The 25,274-nt window shown below is 40.0% G+C and overlaps 1 protein-coding gene across 2 annotated transcripts in view; it reads left to right on the top strand.

Annotated features, from left to right (window-relative positions):
* Positions 1–20,105: 20,105 nt before the first annotated feature.
* LOC124255786 overlaps positions 20,106–25,274 on the top strand; it is a 37,818-nt gene continuing 32,649 nt past the window's right edge. The window contains exons 1-2 of one of the 2 annotated variants that reach the window (XM_046689703.1): positions 20,106–20,507; positions 21,308–21,380. In XM_046689703.1, coding sequence (XP_046545659.1) covers positions 21,357–21,380 — 24 coding nt within the window. In that variant the 5' untranslated portion in view covers positions 20,106–20,507; positions 21,308–21,356. Of the gene's footprint in view, positions 20,508–21,126; positions 21,381–25,274 lie in introns of those variants that run through there. The other variant, XM_046689704.1, reaches the window with a different exon arrangement.

Genomic DNA, 25,274 nt, shown 5'->3' on the forward strand with positions numbered 1-25,274 from the left:
CACCTCACGTTTCAAGGTACGTGTTTAGGCCTTGTACACCTAGATATTACCCTTCACGTTTCAAGGTACGTGTTTAGGCCTTGTACACCTAGGTATCACACCTCACGTTTCAAGGTACGTGTTTAGGCCTTGTACACCTAGATATCCCCCTCACGTTTCAAGGTACGTGTTTAGGCCTTGTACACCTAGATATCATCCCTCTCGTTTCAAGGCACGTGTTTAGGCCTTGTACACCTAGATATCATCCCTCTCGTTTCAAGGTACGTGTTTAGGCCTTCTGCGCCCAGGTCTCAGACCCACGTGCTTCATGGTACTTGACCCACGGTTGAAAAAGTACACTTTAATATTTGTCAAACTTTCAGAAGAGATCACATGCTTCGGCTTCAATGTGCATCAAGTTTTGTTGTTCGTGTACACTACGAGGTTTATGTGTGATTTGTTTCACATGCAAAACCTCGGTTTTCTCAATTCACATTTAATACCCTTATTTATTTTCGATATCGTGCATTGAGAAATCCAAGCTTTGTGAACATCATTCATATATCCACATCGTGTACATATTGATGAAATAGTAAGGAGCTGGTCGTGACCAATTTGACATTACAAAGAGCCGTAGGAACCGGATTGTGTGACCGTCTTTCGCAAACCTTTCTTTTGCTTGGACGCAATAACAAACAGTTCTACAGTTTTAGTGGATTGATATAATTTCCTCTGCGATCGGAGACACGAAAGGTCCCTACCCGCGAAGGCGGATCGAGATTGTCCACAAGGAAATGAAAGACTTACTCACAACAGGTGGAAAAGCCATAGGGCCTTATTAATGAGCTCATCTCCGATGGTGTAAGGTTCTTCAATAAGTGATGTCTGGGCCATGGATAAGCACATATCATTTTACAAGGAAATTAATGTGTTTCTCAAGTGTTGAACAGAAGGAGCGACCTTACTTTATGGGTGGTGGGAGTTGATTTAGGGACAAAGAGTAACAATTGGCTTGCCCGAAAAAAGTGGTGATGGAAAAGATATTAGCAAATACAAGTCAAAAGCGTCAAGGGAAGGAATCATCTCTTTCAGAGGTCCTTTTCATCTTTTTGCGAGTCTCTCAGCGAATGATTACAAGTTATAAGGACGAAATGATCACTTTCATATTTGCCAATGATTTATCAAGAATTTCAATCCCTTAAGTCTTATATATCATTGCATAACGAAAATAGATTTATTTACAGCAATGGATGTTTATTTTTACTGGAGACGTTGGCAGTAGACTATTGAAGCAAGCGTTGCCCTATCACACTCGACTTCTGTTCCACAATGCGCCAAAGCCATTCATTCCTTGTATCCCACGTCTGATATAATGCTGACAGCAGCGTAAAACCACTCACTGAATCACTCTTCTATTTCCATATGAGAATGACACATCTCTTACGTAATATTATTTCACACAGAGAAAAACATGGAGCGAGAGAGAGAGAGAGAGAGAGAGAGAGAGAGAGAGAGAGAGAGAGAGAGAGAGAGAGAAAGAGAGTGTGTGTGAGATAGATAGAGAGAAAGAGCAGACATCTCCATTGATATCATTGAACATCATCATTGATATATGATGGGTTTATCGGGAGAAGAGAAGATCTATCGTCGGTTCGTTTATTACCCTTTCCATGTGTCGTATGTACATAGAGCACACGAAAGTGTAAGTATTCATCACGTAATGTATAACCTTTATACACGTCGGCGTTGTTATAACCCCTTCTCTATGTTCTCACCTTCCAGCCACCTTCCTGAATCTCCAAATCAGTCTTATCAGACCATATCCGTGACAGCCACAGCATCCAGTGGGACAAAGTCAGTGCCAGAACAACCAACCCCAAAGACTTCAAAATCAGAAAACTCCAAGAAGCAATCTACATCAAAGGACTCCGTCTATCAATCAACCTTGATCAAGGCTATTACATACCTCCAGATTACCATCAACTCATCAAAGATTCCCATCAGTCATACTCCTGTTGTTATAAACTACAGGCTTCACCTGATATCGTTATAACTCTGATCTTACCCTTTGTGCAGGTGTATCCAAGTCAACCATCTAACCCACCCAGCCATCGAGGCTTCCACTTCCATTAAGTTAGAATGGTGACTTTGTGTGCCAGCAATTAGGTGATGAATCCGCGTTGGGCGAGTGGGTTAGATGGCTGATTTTGTGTGCTGGCGATTACGAGAGTGCGGTTTCGAATCCTGGATGGGACTACAATCTGTACTTTTCTGAGAAAGTGCAATCCCAAATATACCATATGTTACATTTGACCACTTTCTAAATGGTATTGTGCATTAATGTAATAAAGAAGTTGTTAATCCATACACCTTATCCTTCCATAGTACTCGGGTTTGCTGCCAGGAACACATCCCTGCTGACACTATGGGTACACAGAAGGCTGGGTAGTTCTCACATCCTCCGATGGGGTGTTGGTTGGTTCGACTAGGCAGCGCTATCTGGGTTGTGTGTAGAGGGGCTAAGGGTTCTGAGCAGCTGATGAGCCTAACAAGCCTGGAAATATGGAGTTCAGAGCTGAACACAACCACAAAGCCCAAACCACAAATACTTAAAGTTAACTTCCCTTTTATACTCAGAATCAAAATTAAGGTATTTCACATATGTTTTTCATATCGATAACGAATATACAAGATCCACCCAAACTGTCCATGAGCATTTCATAGGCTTTGTAACTTACACATACACATATTGTTTCGTTTCTATTACCAAATTGAATAAATACCATAACTCAAAAATCTGTACCCAAAAAGATTCAGTGTAAAACGAAAAACAGCAAAGAATAGCTTCAGAACTGACAACATGTTTACAAATCAATATACATTACTGCAACGAAATGAGTGTCAGTACACACTACAGTGGCAGCACAAAATGCAGTGTCAGTACAAAATGCAGTGTCAGTACAAAATACAGTGTCAGTACAGAATACAGTGGCAGCACAAACAGCAGTGTCAGTACAAATATAGTGTCCGTACAAAATATAGTGTCCGTACAAAATACAGTGGCAGTACAAACTACAGTGTCAGTACAAATATAGTGTCCGTACAAATATAGCGGCAGAACAAACTACAGTGTCAGTACAAAATACAGTGTCAGAACAAACTACAGTGTCAGTACAAACTACAGTGTCAGAACAAACTACAGTGTCAGTACAAACTACAGTGTCAGTACACATACCGGTGTCAGAACAAACTACAGTGTCAGTACAAACTACAGTGTCAGTACAAAAAAAGTACAGTGTCAGTACAAAATAGTGTCAGTGTCAGTACAAAATACAGTGTCAGTACAAACTACAGTGTCAGAAACAAACTACAGTGTCAGTACAAACTACAGTGTCAGAACAAACTACAGTGTCAGTACAAAATACAGTGTCAGTACAAAATACAGTGTCAGTACAAAATACAGTGTCAGAACAAACTACAGTGTCAGTACAAACTACAGTGTCAGAACAAACTACAGTGTCAGTACACATACCGGTGTCAGAACAAACTACAGTGTCAGTACAAACATACAGTGTCAGTACAAACTACAGTGTCAGAACAAAAAAGAGTGTCAGAACAAAAAAGAGTGTCAGTACAGTGGCAGAACAAATATAGTGTCCGTACAAAATATAGTGTCAGTACAAAATACAGTGTCAGTACAAAATACAGTGTCAGAACAAACTTCATTGTCAGTACAAAATACAGTGTCAGTACAAACTACAGTGTCAGTACAAAATACAGTGTCAGAACAAACTACTGTATCAGTACAACATACAGTGTCAGTACAAAATACAGTGTCAGAACAAACTACAGTGTCAGCACAAAATACAGTGTCAGTCAGAACACAGAACAGTGTCAATACAGTGTCAGCACAAAATACAGTGTCAGAACAAACTACAGTGTCAGTACAAACTACAGTGTCAGTACAAACTACAGTGTCAGAACAAACTACAGTGTCAGTACAAATACAGTGTCAGAACAAACTACAGTGTCAGTACAAACTACAGTGTCAGCACAAATACAGTGTCAGTACAAAATACAGTGTCAGAACAAACTACAGTGTCAGTACAAACTACAGTGTCAGTACAAACTACAGTGTCAGAACAAAATACAGTGTCAGTACAAAATACAGTGTCAGAACAAACTGCAGTGTCAGAACAAACAACAGTGTGGGCACAAAATACAGTGTCAGTACAAAATACACAGTGTACAAAATACAGTGTCAGAACAAACTACAGTGTCAAACAAACTGCAGTGTCAGCACAAACTACAGTGTCAGGGCACAAATACAGTGTCAGTACAAAATACAGTGTCAGAACAAACTACAGTGTCAGAACAAACTGCACAAAATACAGTGTCAGAACAAACTACAGTGTCAGAACAAAATACAGTGTCAGTACAAAATACAGTGTCAGAACAAACTACAGTGTCAGTACAAACATACAGTGTCAGAACAAACTACAGTGTCAGTACAAAATACAGTGTCAGAACAAACTACAGTGTCAGAACAAACTACAGTGTCAGAACAAAATACAGTGTCAGAACAAAATACAGTGTCAGTACAAAATACAGTGTCAGAACAAACAACAGTGTCAGAACAAAATACAGTGTCAGCACAAACTACAGTGTCAGCACAGTACAAAATACAGTGACAGAACAAACTACAGTGTCAGTACAAAATACAGTGTACACAAATACAGTGTCAGAACAAACTACAGTGTCACAAACTACAGTGTCAGAACAAAGTACAAAATACAGTCAGTACAAACATACAGTGTCAGCACAAAATACAGTGTGTGTCAGAACAAAATACAGTGTCAGCACAAACTACAGTGTCAGAACAAACTACAGTGTCAGAACAAACTACGGTGTCGGTACAGAGTGTCAGAACAAGTGTCAGAGACATTAAAACTAACAGAACAAACAGTACAAACTACAGTGTCAGAACAAAATACAAGGAAAGTGTCAGAACAAACTGCAGTGTCGGAACAAACTACAGTGTCAGTACAAAATACAGTGTGTCAGAACAAACTACAGTGTCAGTACAGTGTCAACAAACTACAGTGTCAGAACAAACTACAGTGTCAGTACAAACTACAGTGTGTCAGTACAATTACAAAAGTACAGTGTCAGTACAAACTACAGTGTCAGTACAAACTACAGTGTCAGAACAAACTACAGTGTCAGCACAAACTACAGTGTCAGAACAAACTACTGTCAGTACACAATACAGTGTCAGAACAAACCACAGTGTCACAAAATACAAGAGACACAACTACAGTGTCAGCTACAAAATACAGTGTCAGTACTAAATAACAAACTGCAGTGTCAGTACAAAATACAGTGTCAGTACAAAATACAAAACTACTGTGTCAGTACACAAACTACAGTGTCAGTACAAACTACAGTGTCAGTACAAACTACAGTGTCAGCACAAACTACAGTGTCAGCACAAAATACAAACATACAGTGTCAGTACAAAATACAGTGTCAGAACAAACTGCAGTGTCAGTACAACTGCAGTGTCAGTACAAACTACAGTGTCAGTACAAAATACAGTGTCAGTACAAACTACAGTGTCAGAACAAAACAACTGTGTACAGTGAAATACAGAACAAACTACAGTGTCAGAACAAACTACAGTGTCAGTACAAAAATGCAGTGTCAGTGTGTCAGTACAAACTACAGTGTCAGAACAAACTACAGTGTCAGAACAAAATGCAGTGTCAACAAACTACAGTGTCAGAACAAACTACAGTGTCAGAACAAACTACAGTGTCAGAACAAACTACAGTGTCAGTACAAACAGTGTCAAGGTACAAACTACAGTGTCAGAACAAACTACAGTGTCAGTACAAAATACAGTGTCAGAACAAACTACAGTGTCAGTACAAACTACAGTGAAAACAAACTGGCAGTCAAACTACAGTGTCAGGACAAACTACAGTGTCAGACAAACAGAGTGTCAGAACAAACAGTGTACAGTACAGTGTCAGTACAAACAGTGTCAGTGTCAGAACAAAATACAGTGTCAGAACAAAATACAGCATGAGAACAAACTAGTGTCAGCACAAAATACAGTGCCAGCACAAACTGCAGTGTGAGAGGAAAATACAGTGTCAGTACAGTGTCAGTACAGAGTGTCAGAACAAACTACAGTGTCAGTACAAACAACAGTGTCAGAACAAAATACAGTGTCAGAACAAACTAGTGTCAGCACAAAATACAGTGTCAAGAACAAACTACAGTGTCAGCACAAACTACAGTGTCAGAACAAACTACAGTGTCAGTACAAACTACAGTGTCAGAACAAACTACAGTGTCAGAACAAACTACAGTGTCAGAACAAACTACAGTGTCAGTACAAACTACAGTGTCAGTACAAACTACAGTGTCAGTACACAAACTACAGTGTCAGCACAAACTACAGTGTCAGTACAGAGTGTCAGAACAAAATACAGTGTCAGAACAAACTACAGTGTCAGTACAAAATACAGTGTCAGTACAAACTACAGTGTGTCAGTGTCACAAACTACAGTGTCAGAACAAACTACAGTGTCTACAGTGTCAGTTTCAGTCAGCACAAACTGCAGTGTCAGTACAAAATACAGTGTCAGTACAAAATACAGTGTCAGCACAAACTACAGTGTCAGTACAAAATACAGTGTCAGTACAAACTACAGTGTCAGTACAAAATACAGTGTCAGTACAAACTACAAGTGTCAGTACAAACTACAGTGTCAGTACAAACTACAGTGTCAGTACAAACTACAGTGTCAGTACAGAGTGTCAGAACAAACTACAGTGTCAGTACAAAACAGTGTCAGTACAAATACAGTGTCAGTACAAACTACAGTGTCAGCACAAACTACAGTGTCAGTACAAACTACAGTGTCAGTACAAACTACAGTGTCAGTACAAAATACAGTGTCAGTACAAACTACAGTGTCAGTACAAACTACAGTGTCAGTACAAACTACAGTGTCAGTACAAAATACAGTGTCAGAACAAACTACAGTGTCAGAACAAACTACAGTGTCAGCACAAAATACAGTGTCAGAACAAACTACAGTGTCAGTACAAACTACAGTGTCAGAACAAACTACAGTGTCAGTACAAACTACAGTGTCAGTACAAAATACAGTGTCAGAACAAACTACAGTGTCAGTACAAAATACAGTGTCAGCACAAACTACAGTGTCAGAACAAACTACAGTGTCAGTACAAACTACAGTGTCAGTACAAAATACAGTGTCAGAACAAACTACAGTGTCAGTACAAACCATTATGTCAGAACAAACTACAGTGTCAGTACAAACTACAGTGTCAGCACAAAATACAGTGTCAGAACAAACAAACAGTGTCAATACAGTGTCAGCACAAATACGGTGTGAGAACAAACTACAGTGCCAGTACAAACTACTTTGTCAGTACACAATACAGTGTCAGCACGAAGTACAGTGTCAGTACAAAATAAATTGTCAGAACAAACTACAGTATCGGTACAAAATACAGTGTCAGTACAAAATACAGTGTCAGAACAAACTGCAGTGTCAGTACAAACTACAGTGTCAGTGTCAGTACACAAACTACAGTGTCAGTACAAAATACAGTGTCAGTACAAACTACAGTGTCAGAACAAACTACAGTGTCAGTACAAACATACAGTGTCAGAACAAATACAGTGTCAGAACAAACTACAGTGTCAGTACAACATACAGTGTCAGAACAAACTACAGTGTCAGAACATACAGTGTCACATACAGTGTCAGAACAAACTACAGTGTCAGTACAAAATACAGTGTCAGTACAACATACAGTGTCAGTACAACATACAGTGTCAGAACAAACTACAGTGTCAGTACAAACTACAGTATCAGCACAAAATACAGTGGCAGTACAAAATACAGTGTCAGTACAACATACAGTGTCAGTACAAACTGCAGTGTCAATACAAAATACAGTGTGAGAACAAACGACAGTGTCAGTACAAACTACAGTGTCAGTACAACATACAGTGTGAGTACAACATACAGTGTCAGAACAAACTACAGTGTCAGTACAAACTACAGTGTCAGAACAAACTACAGTGACAGTACAAATTTAATGGCTGTACCATAACACTGGCAGCACAGAATATAATAGCAATGAGAGGTGAGGTGAGGTAAGGAGAAATTGGGTTTATCCTCGTGCTTGAGAATATTTCGCTCATATGACGACGTGCATGCGCGTGTATGTGTATGTGCGGCTGCTTGTACTAGCCCAGACTTAAGCTGGTTTTATAGTGCTAGCCCACTGAGATACCATGCCGCAGTGAAGCATGAATACCCCACTCAGACACATTATACTGACTCCAAGCCGACCAGTCCTTGTTGCACCCATTAATGCCGAGCGCCAGGCAGGGACCAACAAGTACGATATTTTAACGTCTTTTGGTATGACGCGGTCGGGGATCGAACCCGCGACCTTCCGCTCTCTGGGCGGACGCTCTAACCACTACACCACGGAAGCGGTTAAATAGCAATGAGAACAGCAATAAAGTCACTGTTAGTAATATTCACCAAGCAAGCTTCCAAAAGATCAAGCTTCCAAAATAGTTCTGGTCCATCCTGGCTGAAAGTATGTTCTTCACACTGGTCATGATGATGTTATATTGCAGTGTCAGACGCAACACTGTCATGTCAGGTGACAGAGACATGAGACTATACAGGATAAAGCTTCCAGATATGCCTTTACGAGGCTGGATTAAACTATATGCTGCTCTCGAAGCTTCCTGGTTACGCTTGACTAAATAAAGTAACTAGTACACCAAAGTCATCACCTCAATCTTTAACAGAAACAATACAATATAATTGCAACACTATTTTCACTTTTCATTAATTGCACTGATATATAAAAAGTTTTTTTGTGTCTTCAATTTATTCAAAAGGTAAAATATCGTGAAACTTGATTCCACTATGGAAGATAGTAATGGCAGTGATATAACTAAAGGATCTCTGGTTGCCATAACGACAGATATCCAAAAGTCAAAAATGACCCTGAAAGGCAGAAAAGACTGTTTACACACGTGTGGCATATATTATTCATAACACAGCATGACGATAATTGCACTGATGTTTGCAAGAAAACACGGAGTTCAATGCTACTTCGGGACTGTTCAAAAAGCCTGGTTGAACATGACGTTTTGTGTGTATAATGAATAGGTAATGTCCATGTAGGATCGATAGCAGTGTATAAGTATCATCAGATCACTTCATTCCTGTCGTTATAATAACACGCTTGTACAATCATCTATATATTCTACATAGGTAATTCGTTGCCAGAGTTCGGAAAGTGTAACATTACATTAAAGCATCCAACGAACGGAAAACGAAACCATTAATAAAACCGTATGCCGATGAAAGGACATTATGTTTGGGCTTATCAGCAAAGATAATTAATAAATCATGTGTCGGGCATGTTATGTTTTCATGTGCAAAACAGACGAAATGTTGGGATCAGTAAACATGGATAAACGGACGATAGTTTCGAAACCATGAACGGGGATAAAGAGACTTTACATCGAAATTAAATATGCGAACTTGTAAATATGGACATAAACAAACGTAGTATGTAGACCTGTGAAAACGGATGTTTTTGTTAACAAAAAGTGAGATATTAATAGATGTTATACACGAGCTATAAAACAGATATAACCGCATGACACTTAAGTACATGTGCACAAATAGACGTGAGTGAGTGAGTCTAGTTTAACGCCACGTAGCATTATTCCAGCATGATGCCGGTACCAGAAAATGGCTTCACGCATTGTACCCATGTGGATAATCTAACACGGGTCTTCGGCGTGAGGAGCGAACGGTTTAACAACTTGCCTACCCCGCCGCCCCACGGAGAAAGAAAGGATGTTCGTTGAGGATCTGAACAATCACTGAAAAATAACCTGCGAGATATGCTCTTTTCTGAAAATGAGATGGATGGACATGAATTGCAGATCTGGCCCCAATTTCTCGAAACAAACTTATGTTTTTACTCAATTCTCAACAGTTTAAGTATTCTATTCACCAAACTCAATTTGTCTACTATGTTTGAGTGTAATATCGATTTCAGTTCATTCTGGGAAATGCATTTTCTCACATTTGAGTAAAACTCTAACTTAAGTCAAAACTGAGACTTAAGTTTGTTTCGAGAAATCGGGGCCTGGTCTTAAACTGATATTTCTATCGTAAAACTCTCGTTAATTCTCACCTGCAAATGTCAGCGTAGTTTTAGAGAGAAAAGAAGAACATGTTCTTTCAGTTTAGCTTCGGGTCATTTTCAGTGCACGATCTTAATTGCATTTTAAGAGTAGCAGGGCAGATTGCTCACTGAAACGCATAACAGAGAGCAGGGATACAGATGCTTGGTCAGAGTGTGTCAGCAATTAGTCACTTCAGAATGATGGCGTCATCAGGTGCTACAAGTGTGCATCACACTTTTAATTATGTAACAAAGAGCTTCCCAACCACGCAATGACGGATTGACTAATATCCCAAGCTACCCCATGACAAACAATTGACTCATCGAGGATGATAAACTCGTGACAATGTAGAAATGGGGTCGTTTTGGTGTGGAGTCGCAAAATCAGTCCTCAAATGATTAAATGAAATTTATTCAGCGAAGTTTCATGTGTCTAGCAATTACTCCATATGTCTTCCCGACAACCATCCCAAACTGTGGGTGACTGGACCGGACAAATTAGCATCCTCGCTCAAGGCCATCGGAGTGCCACCATCGCAGTGCCAGTGATTAATTGGCAAATGCCGATCAGCTTATAACATTGTCATCCTTAACAGGGCTGTTGCCGATCAATGAGTAAGACTACCGGTAAACGGATTATAGGTTTAGCGGTTTGATTACCTTCCTATATGTCTGTCAACTTTGCAGGTTATTTCAAGCTTCTTTATTGCACTTTATTTTTATCATCTTATATCCAGCATCGGGAGTTGCCTAGGGAATAGAGCAGAAAATTCTGTCCTCAAATAGTGATGTAAAATAGGTCATTGTATATGCATGTAAACATTTCATAATAAAGTATGTAAAATGGAAGCCTCGTTGACTATGCCCTGCCATTAAGATGTAGTGCTGAAGATTTTTCTCGTCGCTGAAGAGAAAAAAATTAAGTCCGCATTTAAATTACAGAGCAGGTAAAACAAAACAACATTGCATTGACGCACAAACTCTCATTTCTGATGTCAGAAGCTTTTGTTGTGCTTTTCACTCTATTTCTTACGTCATATATAAAATTGCGTGCATTAATAACATTAGCCATTTTAAAAGTAATCGGATATAATCTCATATGTTCTCTTTAAAATTGTCTGTGAGAAATCCAGGGAAAGAAGAACTACACAGGACGCATACAAAATGAATGATGAAAAACAGGGTGGGATTAAGACATATAGCAATGTCCAAACGCCTACGCGTGGACGCCTTGAAGCACTGATTGATTGCCATACATGTACGTATGCAGCGAGTGAGGTCACTCGCCAGCGTTGTGCCGTACAGACGTAGGGCTTGGCGTGTAGGAGCTACAAAGGATGTCGTCAAAGAGTGAACTGGTGTGGAATAGACACTGGCAATGCATTATCAACTTCGATGTACTCTATCAAGCGCATGAGCGTTACCAACTTCTTGGGCTTGTAGGGCCTGTTCTTCTAAGTGTCACATCCTTGGACCGTTATGAGCAGTTACACACTAAGGCAGCCTTAATGCTAAATATCGCAACTACAATTTAGTATCAAACGTCCCAAATCTCAGTTCATCTATTTTCTAAAAAAAGCCTTGTGCAATTTTAAAATAGCATTTTCAACGATAGCTCTTTCAAACAGGCCCTTCAACGTTGACATATTTGTGAATACCTCAATATTTGACAGTATCTTCCACTCATGTATGCAAAAGTATCCTCAACTATTAGCAGTAATCATCAAGGTATACGGTGTTGCATTGTTCAGTCTGTCCTGACAGAGAATGATTAATACAGTCGCTGGCATGATAGAGTGCAACACGTTTAAACCAATGTCTTGCTCTAATTTCACTCCAGACTGTAACATTCAATTATGAATAATCATAGTATGCGTGGAGGGAGAAATTAACAATCGTTGTATGTGTAATTAATATGGAAGTAGGCAATTATAAGTATTTCTTCAGCCATCATTATGAGTATTATGTTTTGACATTCGAAATAATTTGCATATAAATTGCACATATATATATATGTACACATATACACACACAGACAGACACAGACAGACACACACACAGAGACACGCACGCACGCACACACACAGACACATACATACATACATACATACATACATACACACGTACATATATGTATTACACGTTTACATTTGTTTGTATGTATGTGTGCGTGCGTGTGTGTGTGCGTGTGTGAGAGCGCTTCGAATAGATGGAGGGGGATACTAACTATACCCATACCTAAATAATATTAGTTGTGACGGCAGCTTCTTAGATTCATTAGCAGGACTTTGTAGCCCTAACGGTAAAAAAACGTCACAAATACAACTTTGTGAATCAACCAAGCACAGTCCTCCAAGTACAGTTCGTCCCTGAAAGTCAAGTGTGATCATGTCCAGTCTCACTACTTGTGTCGGAGTGCTTCACGACTGCTTCACGACGTCCTGGATGCCCATGTATGAAACAGGGACGGAATGAGGGAACACCTGGACGAGTATCTGGACACTCGGGTGTATTGGACAGCTTGTTCTCTCTGACTTCTCCACACCGTATATAACATTTGCCGCTTAATATTACTGTCGACAACATTAACCCACCCACTAGGTTAAAGAAATAACTATTTGTTTGATCATAAAAACATGTTGTAATTGTTTTGTAAACAAGCAATGTGTCGCCAGATTCGTTATGGTAATCATCATAAGTCTCCAACTACAAAAGACAAATACATTAAAGACATGTATCTCACATGTATCGCTTACTGGTGTGTGTGTGTTACTTCGATGCTGTGTGTGACAGGTACTGCAATGCTGTGTGTAACAGGTACTTCAGCGCTGTGCTTGACGGGTACTGCAATGTTGTGTGTGACGGGTACTGCAATGTTGTAATGACATTTTGATTGCCTACTCCGCATTCACCAAACAAGGCCTTCCTGTATCTATTCACCCTGTGTACAGGGCACCCTTCCGGGTGAGATATGTACTTTATCGGACAAACAATACAACGAGCGATATACATCATACATAATATATTTTGGGTATTGTGAGTATTCTAAAGCTTTGCTATGTTTTTATCTTTTGCCTTGTCAATGTATTGTAGATTACATTCGATGCCTGTTTCAACCTGACAATAGGTACATCAGGCACATCACACATACAAATTATCCTGTTTCTGTTAACCAGATTCTAAAGTAAATCACATCGTACAAACACAAACACAGGCTTTTGTATGTCACAATTATTCTGCTTGTGTTAACACATTCTTACGTAAAACACATCACGCAATATATAGGTGTATTATACTAAGTGTACTCTGCTAGCCACTGAACCGCAGTGTAATGACTAGCCGACATCTGTTCATATTCAGTTACGTTGGCATCTATTTCTGTATGTTCAGCCTTATTATCACGCTACGGAAACAGGTGGTTGCCGTTTACCTTATTAGTCTCAGGAGACCACAGACAACTGTTCAAAATTAGTTGACTCCTTAGTTTGTTCCACCTTTTGCAGATACCGCGGGTGCCACAAGCGTCACTGTCTCCTGATGAAGAAAAGCATATTCCCCAACATTGTATTAAAGTGAATCATAGTATCAAGTCAACCGTACCTAAAAATAAACTAAACCTACATATCTACTTCAGCATATGTTCTTCTAAACACGTGCACTGTAAAACAATCTGATAATACAAGTTTTAAAAATTTACAGTAAAGCCTCATATTAGATCGAACCTTGATTGGTCAAGAAATCTGGACTTCCGGTATACAGTGGAAGCTGTATAATCCGACACTCACTGGGGCCGGCAAAAATGTCGGATAATACAGCGTGTCGGATAATTCAATGTCTCCTTGCTTGAATACTTTTCAAACATTACCATACATTGTAACTGGCTTCACGAAATTAATGCTTAATAGCTGTTTTCTTGGTAAATAAAATTCGTATTCATTCTCTTCAGTAGAATGTACATACATGTACATGTACATACCATGCTGACTACCCAATCATTATCATATTCACACTTTCATGAAACAGTCCTCCATCGTAGCAATTAACAGGTTGATTGGCTATTTTAGTCTAATATGGGGAGAGGATGTACAGCGTGATAGTGCCATTGTGACCAGAAAATGGTGTCGGAATTAAGAACGTACAGATGTCAGATAATTCAATGTTAAAATGATGATAGTATAGAAGAACGCTGCCGGGACCCCAAAAATGTGTCGGAATTCACAGATTGGTGGATAATTCAGATGTCGGATTATACAGAGTCCACTGTATGTAATTACCATTGATATATGAATGTGATCACTTCCTGTCGACTGTCTTAAAAAGACATTCCCAGAAGATTAGCGTTATCCTGGAAACACGTCAACGTCATAGCGTACTGCAACTCGACTTTGTGTCCTTAAAGGCACTATATCACACCACACTTCTCTAAAAATAAATAATGCATTTCTTTCAAAAAAACTATCAGCCCTCGGGGAAGCTACCATATAATTTAGTAAAAAAAACACGTATTTCGATGACAATGTAAATTAAAAAGTTCGAATAAATTAATGCAAGGTTGCATTAAATCGACTCTCGCGCATTCTACCGACCGAACATTATTTCAAGCGAAATCCATAGAGTTATGTTCTTAACGAATATCCTGCGCACAACTTGTGATTGAAACCAGTTTGGCAAACACCGACAACACCGCGTGCGACAGTTTTCCATGTACGGAGCAATTGGTCACATTCAATATATGGCAAGTGTTCTCTGTTTGGAAGCTGTTCGCCTCGAAGTTTCAATTATCAATTTCAGGCAAGTCGTAAAGGATAATAAGTCTTTTATTGTATCAATTGGAAGCTAAGTTGAGTGCATATGCCCCAATCTATATAATATAGGCCAAAATGTTGTCGAACATGTGTGAAACTGTGCCTTTAATTTTGCAGTCATCCTTCTGAAAATGGTGAAGCTACTGGGTTTTGACCTCAAACCTTGATGCACCACAAACAATGAAAATCAACGCGAAACACATTTCTTTACTGAAGAATATATATGTGATATTAAGAGTGGTATTGATAGATAATGGGATACATATAGGTCAAACATTACAAAGTTATGCACAGTTATTCTTTATCGGTAAATTTGATTGTATAAACTGTGTCATGAAGTGCGTTTCTCGAAGAGGATGAAGGAGTATTTAAAAGTTTTGCAGCAAGAAGTGACAAGCGACTACGTCACTAGCAGCGTTCCTGCTTGATGTTTTACTGAAACGTCCAACGTTATTTCCTCATTCCTGAATCTGTCATGCCTCATTTTAAAGTAGTGTTTGAACAACTGCTTCAGTAACTTGTGCAGCAATATGTTGGTGAATATAGAAACAGACACAAAATATGTGCTTACTTAAGCATACCACACACGGTTCACTTATATGAACTGTAACAGTTAGTGATATAAATAAAATATGGTATGTTTCCAATCTGTTATGCTACTCAATATTTCCTAAGGGTAAACAGTAAATACGAGCCATGGAAATGAAAAATCATTTTACTGAGCACAAGAATAATCACGATGTTCTTCAAGACTGTATTACTAGTGATACGTGGCTGGTGCATCCGAATCGAGAAAGCTGCCGGTTGAATGTCAAAGAAACCTTCCAGGTCAGCTGTACTCGCGCAGTTTCTATCAGTCCAGGGCGGTGGGGTAGCCTAGTGGTTAAAGCGTTCGCTCGTCACTCCGAAGGTCCAGGTTCGATTCCCCACATGGGTACAATGTGTGAAGCCCATTTCTGGTGTCACCAGCCGTGATATTGTTGGAATATTGCTAAAAGCGGAGTAAAACTAAACTCACTCAGAGACACTCACTCACTCTATCAGTCGGTCTTTGTAGATTAGGAAAAGACAACACAGTCACAAAGAAGACCAGTATCATACACATAACAAGTCTTCAGTTTAATAGTATGATCATTGCCAGTCCTCTACAGCTGAATGTTGACTGAATTGTTTCTTCTTCAATTCAGTACTGATCATAAAGACACATACCGAAACGTCTTACACCATACTAATTTGTCCGTGTGCTGTCAGTTCAGATCGATCACGTGCTCGCGTCAAGGGCAATGTTGTTTGATATAACACAAAGCTTTATTAAAGTTTATCTTTCATCGTAAACAATCAAATGTATTGTTTTATTGTATTGTTCCACACGTTTCCCCATCATGCAGGACTGTTAGACTGATTGTTTCGTATCCATTCCGCTATTGCCACAAATCCTTTATAACCTGCTTGTTGTTTATGATGAGATTCTCGATGCTTAGTCCAACTATTCCGTCCCTTCTTCGGTCCATTGTGATATTTCTTTTATTCTGTGTGGTGGTACAGGTTACCATGTGGTCTAAACAGGCTTATGAGCATCTGCTTACTGATGATATTCTCAGTGGTTGTATTGTATTGTTGTACTCCTGCTTTACCATAGTCTAATGCGAACTTATGATGTACCCATTTCTGTAAAACTGCTAATATTTTACGTCGATTTGTTATTTTAAATGTGTGTTCGATTTCTTGAATTCTTTTGGTTTTTAATGACCACGCACGTAGAGGTAATGACACGCAGTATCAAACCCTTATGACTTTTCTGTCTACTGTGACTTTTCTGTCCGCACGTAATGCTGATAATTGTCCGTTATATTTAATAACAAATTCATAATTAGACCACATGTATATATTTCATCTTACCATGGCTATATCCATCATGACTATAGCAAATAATAGCTACTGAAACTGTTAATGAGATATTTTCATAAACGTGCTGTGTATCATTAATGATGCAATGCTGTACATTGTAAAGCAAACATAAGCATGATAAATTACAAACGACAATCAAATGATCCTACCAGTCGGCCGTGCGTGGTCCGAAGCAACCAAAGATCTGCAGTAACAATTAATTCCATACTTGGATGCTATGGGAAGTGGCGATGACGCTGGCAAGCTGCTCTGCCTGCGGAGATGATGCTTGGAAATCGAATATAGACTGTGGAGGTCTACACAAGTCCCAGGGCCAACGTAAACGTTGTGAAACCACCCACGCCACTATTTCACCTTCAGGCCAGGCCAAGGCACTCTCTGTGGGCAATGCATTTTCTCTGTTAGAAATATGAAGGTAAAGTCATTGAGAGAGGTTAATGCCAAGGGCCCGTGTTTCGTTAGCACCTTTGGTTCAATTTGAACCAAAGGTCATTGGACTGTCGGGGAAGGGTTGCAAATTGTTCCGCTATCCCCAATGGTTTGACTGTCGGGGTTTCCTGCATACACAATGGCCGTTAACGGCGAGCCTGGCGACGGGTCAGTCCGGGAAGCATGGGTCGTGAGCTCAGTAATATGGGAGGTGAAGCAGCTAGGGCGAGATTCAAGAGCGAAATGAGTACTCGGATATATGCGATTTGGCTATAATGCGATATGTGCCTGTGAGCCGAATGTAAAAATTTGAGACGAGGGGGTGTGGGATTTAAAGACTATGAACAATAGCCTGACTGGGCACGCGACCGACCTTCTATATATATAGTCCATTACTGTTTGTAGGACAAGACGGCGATATGTATGAGAAACCTGTTCTGAAGCGAAGGGACGTCATCTCATCTAGAGCGAATTAACACCTAGACATTTGTGACATGATCGTTAGAACCATTATGGCTGTGTTGCAGACAAAAGTTTCCTGAATTAATCTCATTATACGTCCAGTCAGTGAAGAAAACACGATGTCATCCAACTGCCAGACCGACTGGAGGAATGACATCAGTACTGACGGTGTATTCGAATACCTCGTGATGACATGTTAATGAGCTTGATCAGAAGGACCTGACACATTATGATCATGGTCGATAGTGTGAGGGACGAGCGGTTCTTGACAGGAAAAAATATTTCACAAACACTCATGTCACAGCCGATTCCTGGTGGTTATTGCTGCTCAATAGCAATAGTGACCTGCTTTCAGTCGGGTCTTGAATAAAACCCAAAAAAATCTGGTCCTACGACATTGGTCCTACATGTGATACACATGTGGCTCAGAATGAACACCTGCATGGTAGGACGAGTGAGTGAGCTGGGTTTTACGCCGCTTTCAGCAATATTCGAGCAATATCACAGCGGGGGACACCAGAAGTGGGCTCCACACATTGTACCCATGTGGGGACTAGAACCCGGGTCTCCGGCGTGACGAGCGAACGATTTAACCACTAGACTACCCCCCCCCCAATGGTAGGACGAGTGCCCTGGAGGTGTTACCATTTGCCTGGACATCAATCAGTTTAGGAACATATGTCATAAAAGGAATAAAAGGTGGGTGTTATTTTTAAGATATGATGTCTTCGTTCAATGCTGCTTTGAACAAGCTCCTACTTGGTTGATGTAGGAGGGAAATCTGAAGTGACGTTTTTTTGTCTTTAGGACACACACCAGCAGGGATGCACAGCAGGGCGTCCGGGTTCGAATTGATATAAAAAACCTGTGCTTGTTGCAAGGGGCAATGAATCGAGTTCAGTTGGTTCCGACGTGGGACGTTGCACGCTGGTTTGCCTCGTCCAGATCCAATCATCGACAGACATATCAAAAACACGCGCACGGGCACGGTGCTAACAAAACAAGGATCATAACCGGAATCTTGGAAACAACGGGAATCGGATCCAGGCACAAGTTAGGGTGGCAAATATCCACATTGGCTCCCCAGACAACGGGCCGGTCTAGTGGTAGCGTCTGTTATTATGGTCTTCCCTCCCACATTAAGCAGACTGATATAGTACAACTGAATCACATTGAAGACGGTTTGTTACACACCTCCCTCACGAATCCATAAATAAATGGCTTCATGTTATCCTAGCACTTGTTGTGGCTGTTGCCCAACTTGAACAATTTCCACGTATATTGTAGGTGTATTACTAACCAAATATGGGCATTTCCACTCAATGGTTATGTTTGAAATACAATTCTCTGTCCCTGCCTTCGGTCTGAGCGCCCCGACCCGCCCCCTCTATTACGCACAGTTGCAGAGTCCTGTTTTCCCTGTACACTTCGCCAAACACTATTTCAGGAAACATCTTTCTTGTTGTCATTGTTATCGGAGTACTGAAGCTGTGGAAAATCGAACTGGATTCAATAAATTCAAAATGGAACATAAACCCATATAATGATTTTTAACAGACATTGTCCTCGGGACAATGCTGGGATAGAAATAAATAAAATCCTAATGGACATGAAATTATGTAAACATGATTTTTTACTACTTTAAAATTCAGTTTGATATTGGCTATTACTGTCTCCAGTATATTACAAGCAATACTAAATAGGGGAACGCTATTTTGAAATACATTATTATCTTAACTTTATATTTTATACAAAGGCTATGTTGACGTAGATATAGTATTTATTAACTAACATGTTTAATGTGACTGTGTAAGTTATTATTTCCGGCATTATTTTAATATATTACTTTATATGGACATCCGGTTCAGAATGTTTCAAGTAATGACACCTGTCACTGACCAGCAGGCCAACGCGAATCTATTTTGGAAAATCACGTAAAACAACTTAACAATAGCACCTAGGGTTAAGATCATGTTAACAGTGTCATCAGAAAATGAACACTCCGCTGTAGAAATCTCGTGCAAAGGTATTGTTCTGTCCAAGGCGCCATTATTGTACACTCTTGACGGAATTAATCTGTTAACGTTGTTTCTGTTTAATGCTATCACCAACAGAATCAATTAATCCACAGCAAATCCATCAATAATACATGATATAGGAGCTCGTCGTTTGAGTCTGTCCCACAATACGGCGCGCATAACTAACATATAATTCTGTTATTGACGAGAGAGCCAGGGTAAAGGCGGCCCGCAACACGCTCTGTTAATAGGAACCTAAGGGCGAAAACACTATTGAGCCCGCCCTTAATAAATACGGTCTATATTACAATCAATGTGATATGTGATTGACAAGTAGGACGAACGGCTCTTTAGCGAGGTGGGGGTGGTTACCGGTGGACCAGTGACGTCGTATTATAACTTCGTGATACATCTTACGCAGTTCCAAATCATTTGTGTTGTCAAACCGTTACCAGGATAACCCTACAACCAACACCTTCGCATCGGAACACAATTTATCGGCATATATGGGTGGACAGTCCACTGCAGTGCACTTGTAGAGGCCAGGCGCAAAATGTATAGAGATCTACCAAAAATTGGTAACTTGAATTCAGGAGGCGATAGCAGGTGTATAAAGTGCTGAGATTATCAGGCAAGTGAAACCCTTTCTCTCTAAACCGTTTGTACTTCCTTACTTTCTCCGCGCTGCTCAGTCGTCTAGGTAGGCATCGTTGCGATGAGCAATTTGTCTTCTACTGCTTATTACGCTAAGAATATTGATTTAATGCTCATACCTGATTCACAAGGAAAATAACGCGTCCTTAGATTATTCAGCGATAAGCATCCATTAGGACTCACCCGCATTTTCCCCCTTTCCGATGATGAACTGTTATGAAATTGCACGCTTGTTATGCCCAGTGCTTACCAATGGGTGCGCTATTCTTAAACTATGTGAAATTCTTAGTATAGCAGAGAAAACAGCTCTAGTCTCTGTGATTGGCGCTCATTTTGGTTCTATTCATACCTGGCTGAGTTCATGGACTTTTATTTGAAAAGCAGGTTGGTGAGAGTGATGAATCCTATCTATTTTAATAACACCCTCAACCCATACCGTTACATTCGTCTAAAAGTGAGCTTTATGGCCTGTACCTTACTCGCCCCGGGGAACCCCTCCCTCTGATCTGTATAGAACTAGCGAGTGAGTGCGATCTGTGCCAAGTCGACGTTGTTTCACCACCCACACCATCACTCTCGCATAAAGCGATGTACGTGTATTCTAGCTTAGCTTACGTGCGGCGACCAGCCTTTGGAGCAGAGTGTCCTGCCGGGGCTATAGCATCTGACTGCGACACTGTGGCAAGATAGTGCACACCTTCACAGATGCTTGTCTCACGCCTAACTACCTGCATCTAAGGACTAAGCCTATGATCGCTCTATCTTTTTATGTTGCAGGCCTTTCTAGCCAAACGCTTCAAAGAGCGAGTGCGCTCATGTGGAAACTATGCAGATACTGACGTTTTCATGGGTGAGTGATATACTTTGAAATATTTTCTATACTTATTTTTCATAATTTCATTTTTCATATTGCAAGTCATTCATAACATTTTTGTGATCACATCGCTTGTTTTTTTGTTTTATCTGCAAGAGCAATTACTCGCGCTATGTCAATTTGATGACTGTTTCACTGATCAAAGAATATGTTTTGTGAATGGCGCCTGGTTCCTAAATATAACCTTCGTAAATATGATTAGTGACACAAAGCGCGGGAAATATCTGATTCAATATTTGATCGTAATTCCATCCAGGAGAAAGTTAATGGATAATGTAAGCTGCCCCGCTTCACGGGAAGCGCCCGTAGTCCTAATGCCCGCCTCAATGTTATTTGTTGGATCAATAAGCATCGAGTAAAACATGAGTTAATGTGTTAGTTTCTGCAACACGAATCCCCATACGTCCCCCTACCCATATAATTTCCAAACAGTAAGACAGTGGGTAAGCTTGAAGGAGTACAGCATGCCAAAGAAGCTTTAGGTATTGGCAGCCTATTGATCACAAACACCTTAAGCTCCGATAAGCATCACAAGGCTTTTCCTTTTGACTGAGGAGCACATCCAATACTAAGTTAACAATTTGTCTGGAAAACAGATGAAATGTCTATCAGGCCACGACATGTCAGCGTCCTATGAGGCAATATATTTTAACAGATTGCATTAGCTAGCGTTTCAGACTTTGTCACCTTCCCAATACCATAAGCATACCACAAAGTCTTCTGGCGTGATAGGTATTAAGCGTGCTCTTGAAACGTAGTCTTTGGTTTCCTACAATTGATATTGGTCTTGGTAAAGTCTGCCTTAACTCTGTTCTTTCGCTAGGAAGGCAACCTATTCCAATGTTACAGCTTGCCATTTATTTGAAAATGCGCCTTCTCTCGGAAGCTAAAAGAACAATCACATCCTTCCATTCTTCACGGTTCAGTGTTGGGCAATTTATGAGACCTGACGGTTGTCGATTCTTCGGGTAATTTGGTTCTCTACCTTTGACGGATTGTAATGTTTTATTCACATCAACCATATCATTTAAAGCCTACCCATCATTGATCGAATCATCTCAACATAGAGCAAGCTTTATCGATTGCCCTTGTTTGAGACTCGTGCACATGCCTAAAAGGGACACCAAGCCGTTCATGCCACATGTGCTTCTGTAGAAATTTCTAGCGTGCCTTCATTAGTTCAAACCTATTGTTTTGTACTATTTTTGACAATGCACTGCAAGACCTTTCCCCAAACAGTGTTCTATCATTGAGTATATGGTTCACAGGGTGGAGCAATGCTAATGGGTTTGACTATTACCGGCAGGAAACATACGGCAGAAAATAAGGACAGTTGGGAGACAATAGGATGGCTGTTTCCGCATATCCTATTTAAAGAATTCGATCCTTAGATTATTTAAGACGTCATTATTACCGTCGACATACAACTTAATAATTGATTTCTGTGCAACAATCACGAGTGTCTGTGGCAGTATACTATAACACTGCGTCTTATTTCGATCCTCCACAGTGTCCCTCGGGCGATTTGAATAGAATGAAAATACAAAACAAATGAGAGAGATATTCTATCAAACAGTGCTGATACTTCTTTTGAAACTCGAGTAACGCTATATGTGCATCCCATCTGTGTACATAATGCCTGGTTTAGGATCTGAGACGTTTGGCTGTTATTTCCACATACTTTGGCAATAGGACTTACTTTCAAATGTCACACTGAATGTTCACACTGCTGTGATTATGTTAAGTTGCTTTTACAGTGAATAATGCAGGTGAACGATGCCCGTGTTCACTTATGGTTGTGTCCAGAGATATTTATAGATATCAAAACATTATGTTTTTATTGTAATGAATGTATTTCGTCCAACAACCGAACGTCCAAGTAATGTTGGCCAGAACCATCGTGTTGACTTATACCAGGACATCGCTACTGTCACTGTAGCAATAATACCTGAGAGTCATTCATAACTTGCATCTATGTTATACGCATTCATGCCAATATGCCGAACAGGATAATGTTCAGAAACCTGAAGGTTATAGTTAGTAGTTCTTCAACCGCCTGTTTTACAATGCTGATACACAATTCAGCATGTGAATGGAAAGCGCTCTGCTGTCTATTGGCAATGCGGGGGAGGATGTGTGAAGGAGCGTGTTCCTCCATTACCACTGAAACATCATTGGACATTGATCGGATCATTGTCATACCATGTTTGGTGAAACAACAAAGCGTGAACTCGTGTAGGATGATGCCAAGTCGCTTGGAAAGACCTATTTCAATATTAAACATTGGTTCTAGTTCTGTACAGTAGAAATGAATAATGTATTATCAAGTCGCTAGGAAAGACCTATTTCAATATTAAACATTGTTTCTAGTTTCTGTACAGTAGAAATGAATAATTTATTATCACCATACATATTTACATATTTGGTAGCCATTCAAGTTGGTTTAGGTCTTTATGATTCCCTCTTGCACGTCATTGTATTATGACTACCTTGACTAAGGTTTTGCTCCTCTACTTCTGATCGCGTCATGACTGAGACCCCAAAGCTTTATTGCTACTCTGACCACTCTACAAAGGGATTTATTCAACAAGGGCGTTTTGTCATACACGTCAGAACAATCATCCCGTGTGAATTGTTTGTGTTTTTTGAATTTCTACGTTTGCCCATTTCACCTTCTCAGATAATGATTGTATTTGAATTGAGACCGTGGTATTGCTGCAAAACGTAATGAGTAATCTGTGTACAAATACACTTGTAAATATCCTTTTATTGCCTCATAGCATTGATTGCATGATTTGAGGCATTATGGTGTGGTGGCATGTGATGTGCCATGTTCGCGAGAACCCTGTTATCATGGCTGACTTTAAGTGATCCATTCATAATGTTTTCACGACTATGGAATGGAATTGGTAAAATGAAACTTGTTATTCTCCAGCTTTGATGTTTAATATTATTTTTTATCTTTCTTATATCATGTTTTATATTATTTGGATGATTAAGACATGTAAATTTTGATGGAAATCGAGGGAGCGCAACAAAAGTTGAATGTCGTTTAGGTCTGTGTTTGCATATTCCGCAAATGCTTCATTATTATAACCCTTGTTTTCCAATTTATTTTCTATATTGTGTTCCAGATGAAATAGCACCATTCCTTCTCAACGGTCATAATTTTTTGTTATAGGATACTAATTATACAACTACCTCACATTGAAAGATGCATTATTGCATTATTATGCATTACTGACTGACTGACTGAGTTTGGCTTTACGCCGCTTTTAGCAATATTCCAGCAACATCACGGCGGGGAACACCAGAAATGGGCTTCACACATTGTACCCATGTGGGGATTCGAACCCGGGTCTTCGGCGTGACGAGCCAACGCTTTAACCACTAGGCTACCCCACCGCCCCTTATTATGCATTAATGTTAGTTTGATGCTACAGCCCGATGTGACCATTGACCTAAATGACGTACTGATACAGCAAGTTCCTTGTTCACCTGATAATGCAGCTTCGAAAGGAATATCCTGTGCAGATATATATTAACCTCCCTACCTCCCCACCTACCTACCTACGCGCACGCACGTACATAAGAGTGTTTGTGTGTGTGAACAAGTTTTCACTACCTATGACACAAAGTACAAAACATTCAAGTGGACATCATCTTGATCGATGACGTGGGTGATGCTACCTCATTGCACCTGGCTCAAATGAATGATTAGGACAATGACATTTATTCCTCTGAGGATAAGACTTACGTAAAACCATGCACATATATCTGGAGATAGGAAAGAATTTGCAGCACAACAGGCTGCAAGCTGATGTGACGTCATCGGTTACAAAGATGTCATATGACATTAATCTCACTCAC

This window comes from Haliotis rubra, unplaced genomic scaffold, assembly GCF_003918875.1.
Source record: "Haliotis rubra isolate DU_JTF1 unplaced genomic scaffold, ASM391887v1 Scf61, whole genome shotgun sequence".
Taxonomy (NCBI): Eukaryota; Metazoa; Mollusca; class Gastropoda; order Lepetellida; family Haliotidae; genus Haliotis; species Haliotis rubra.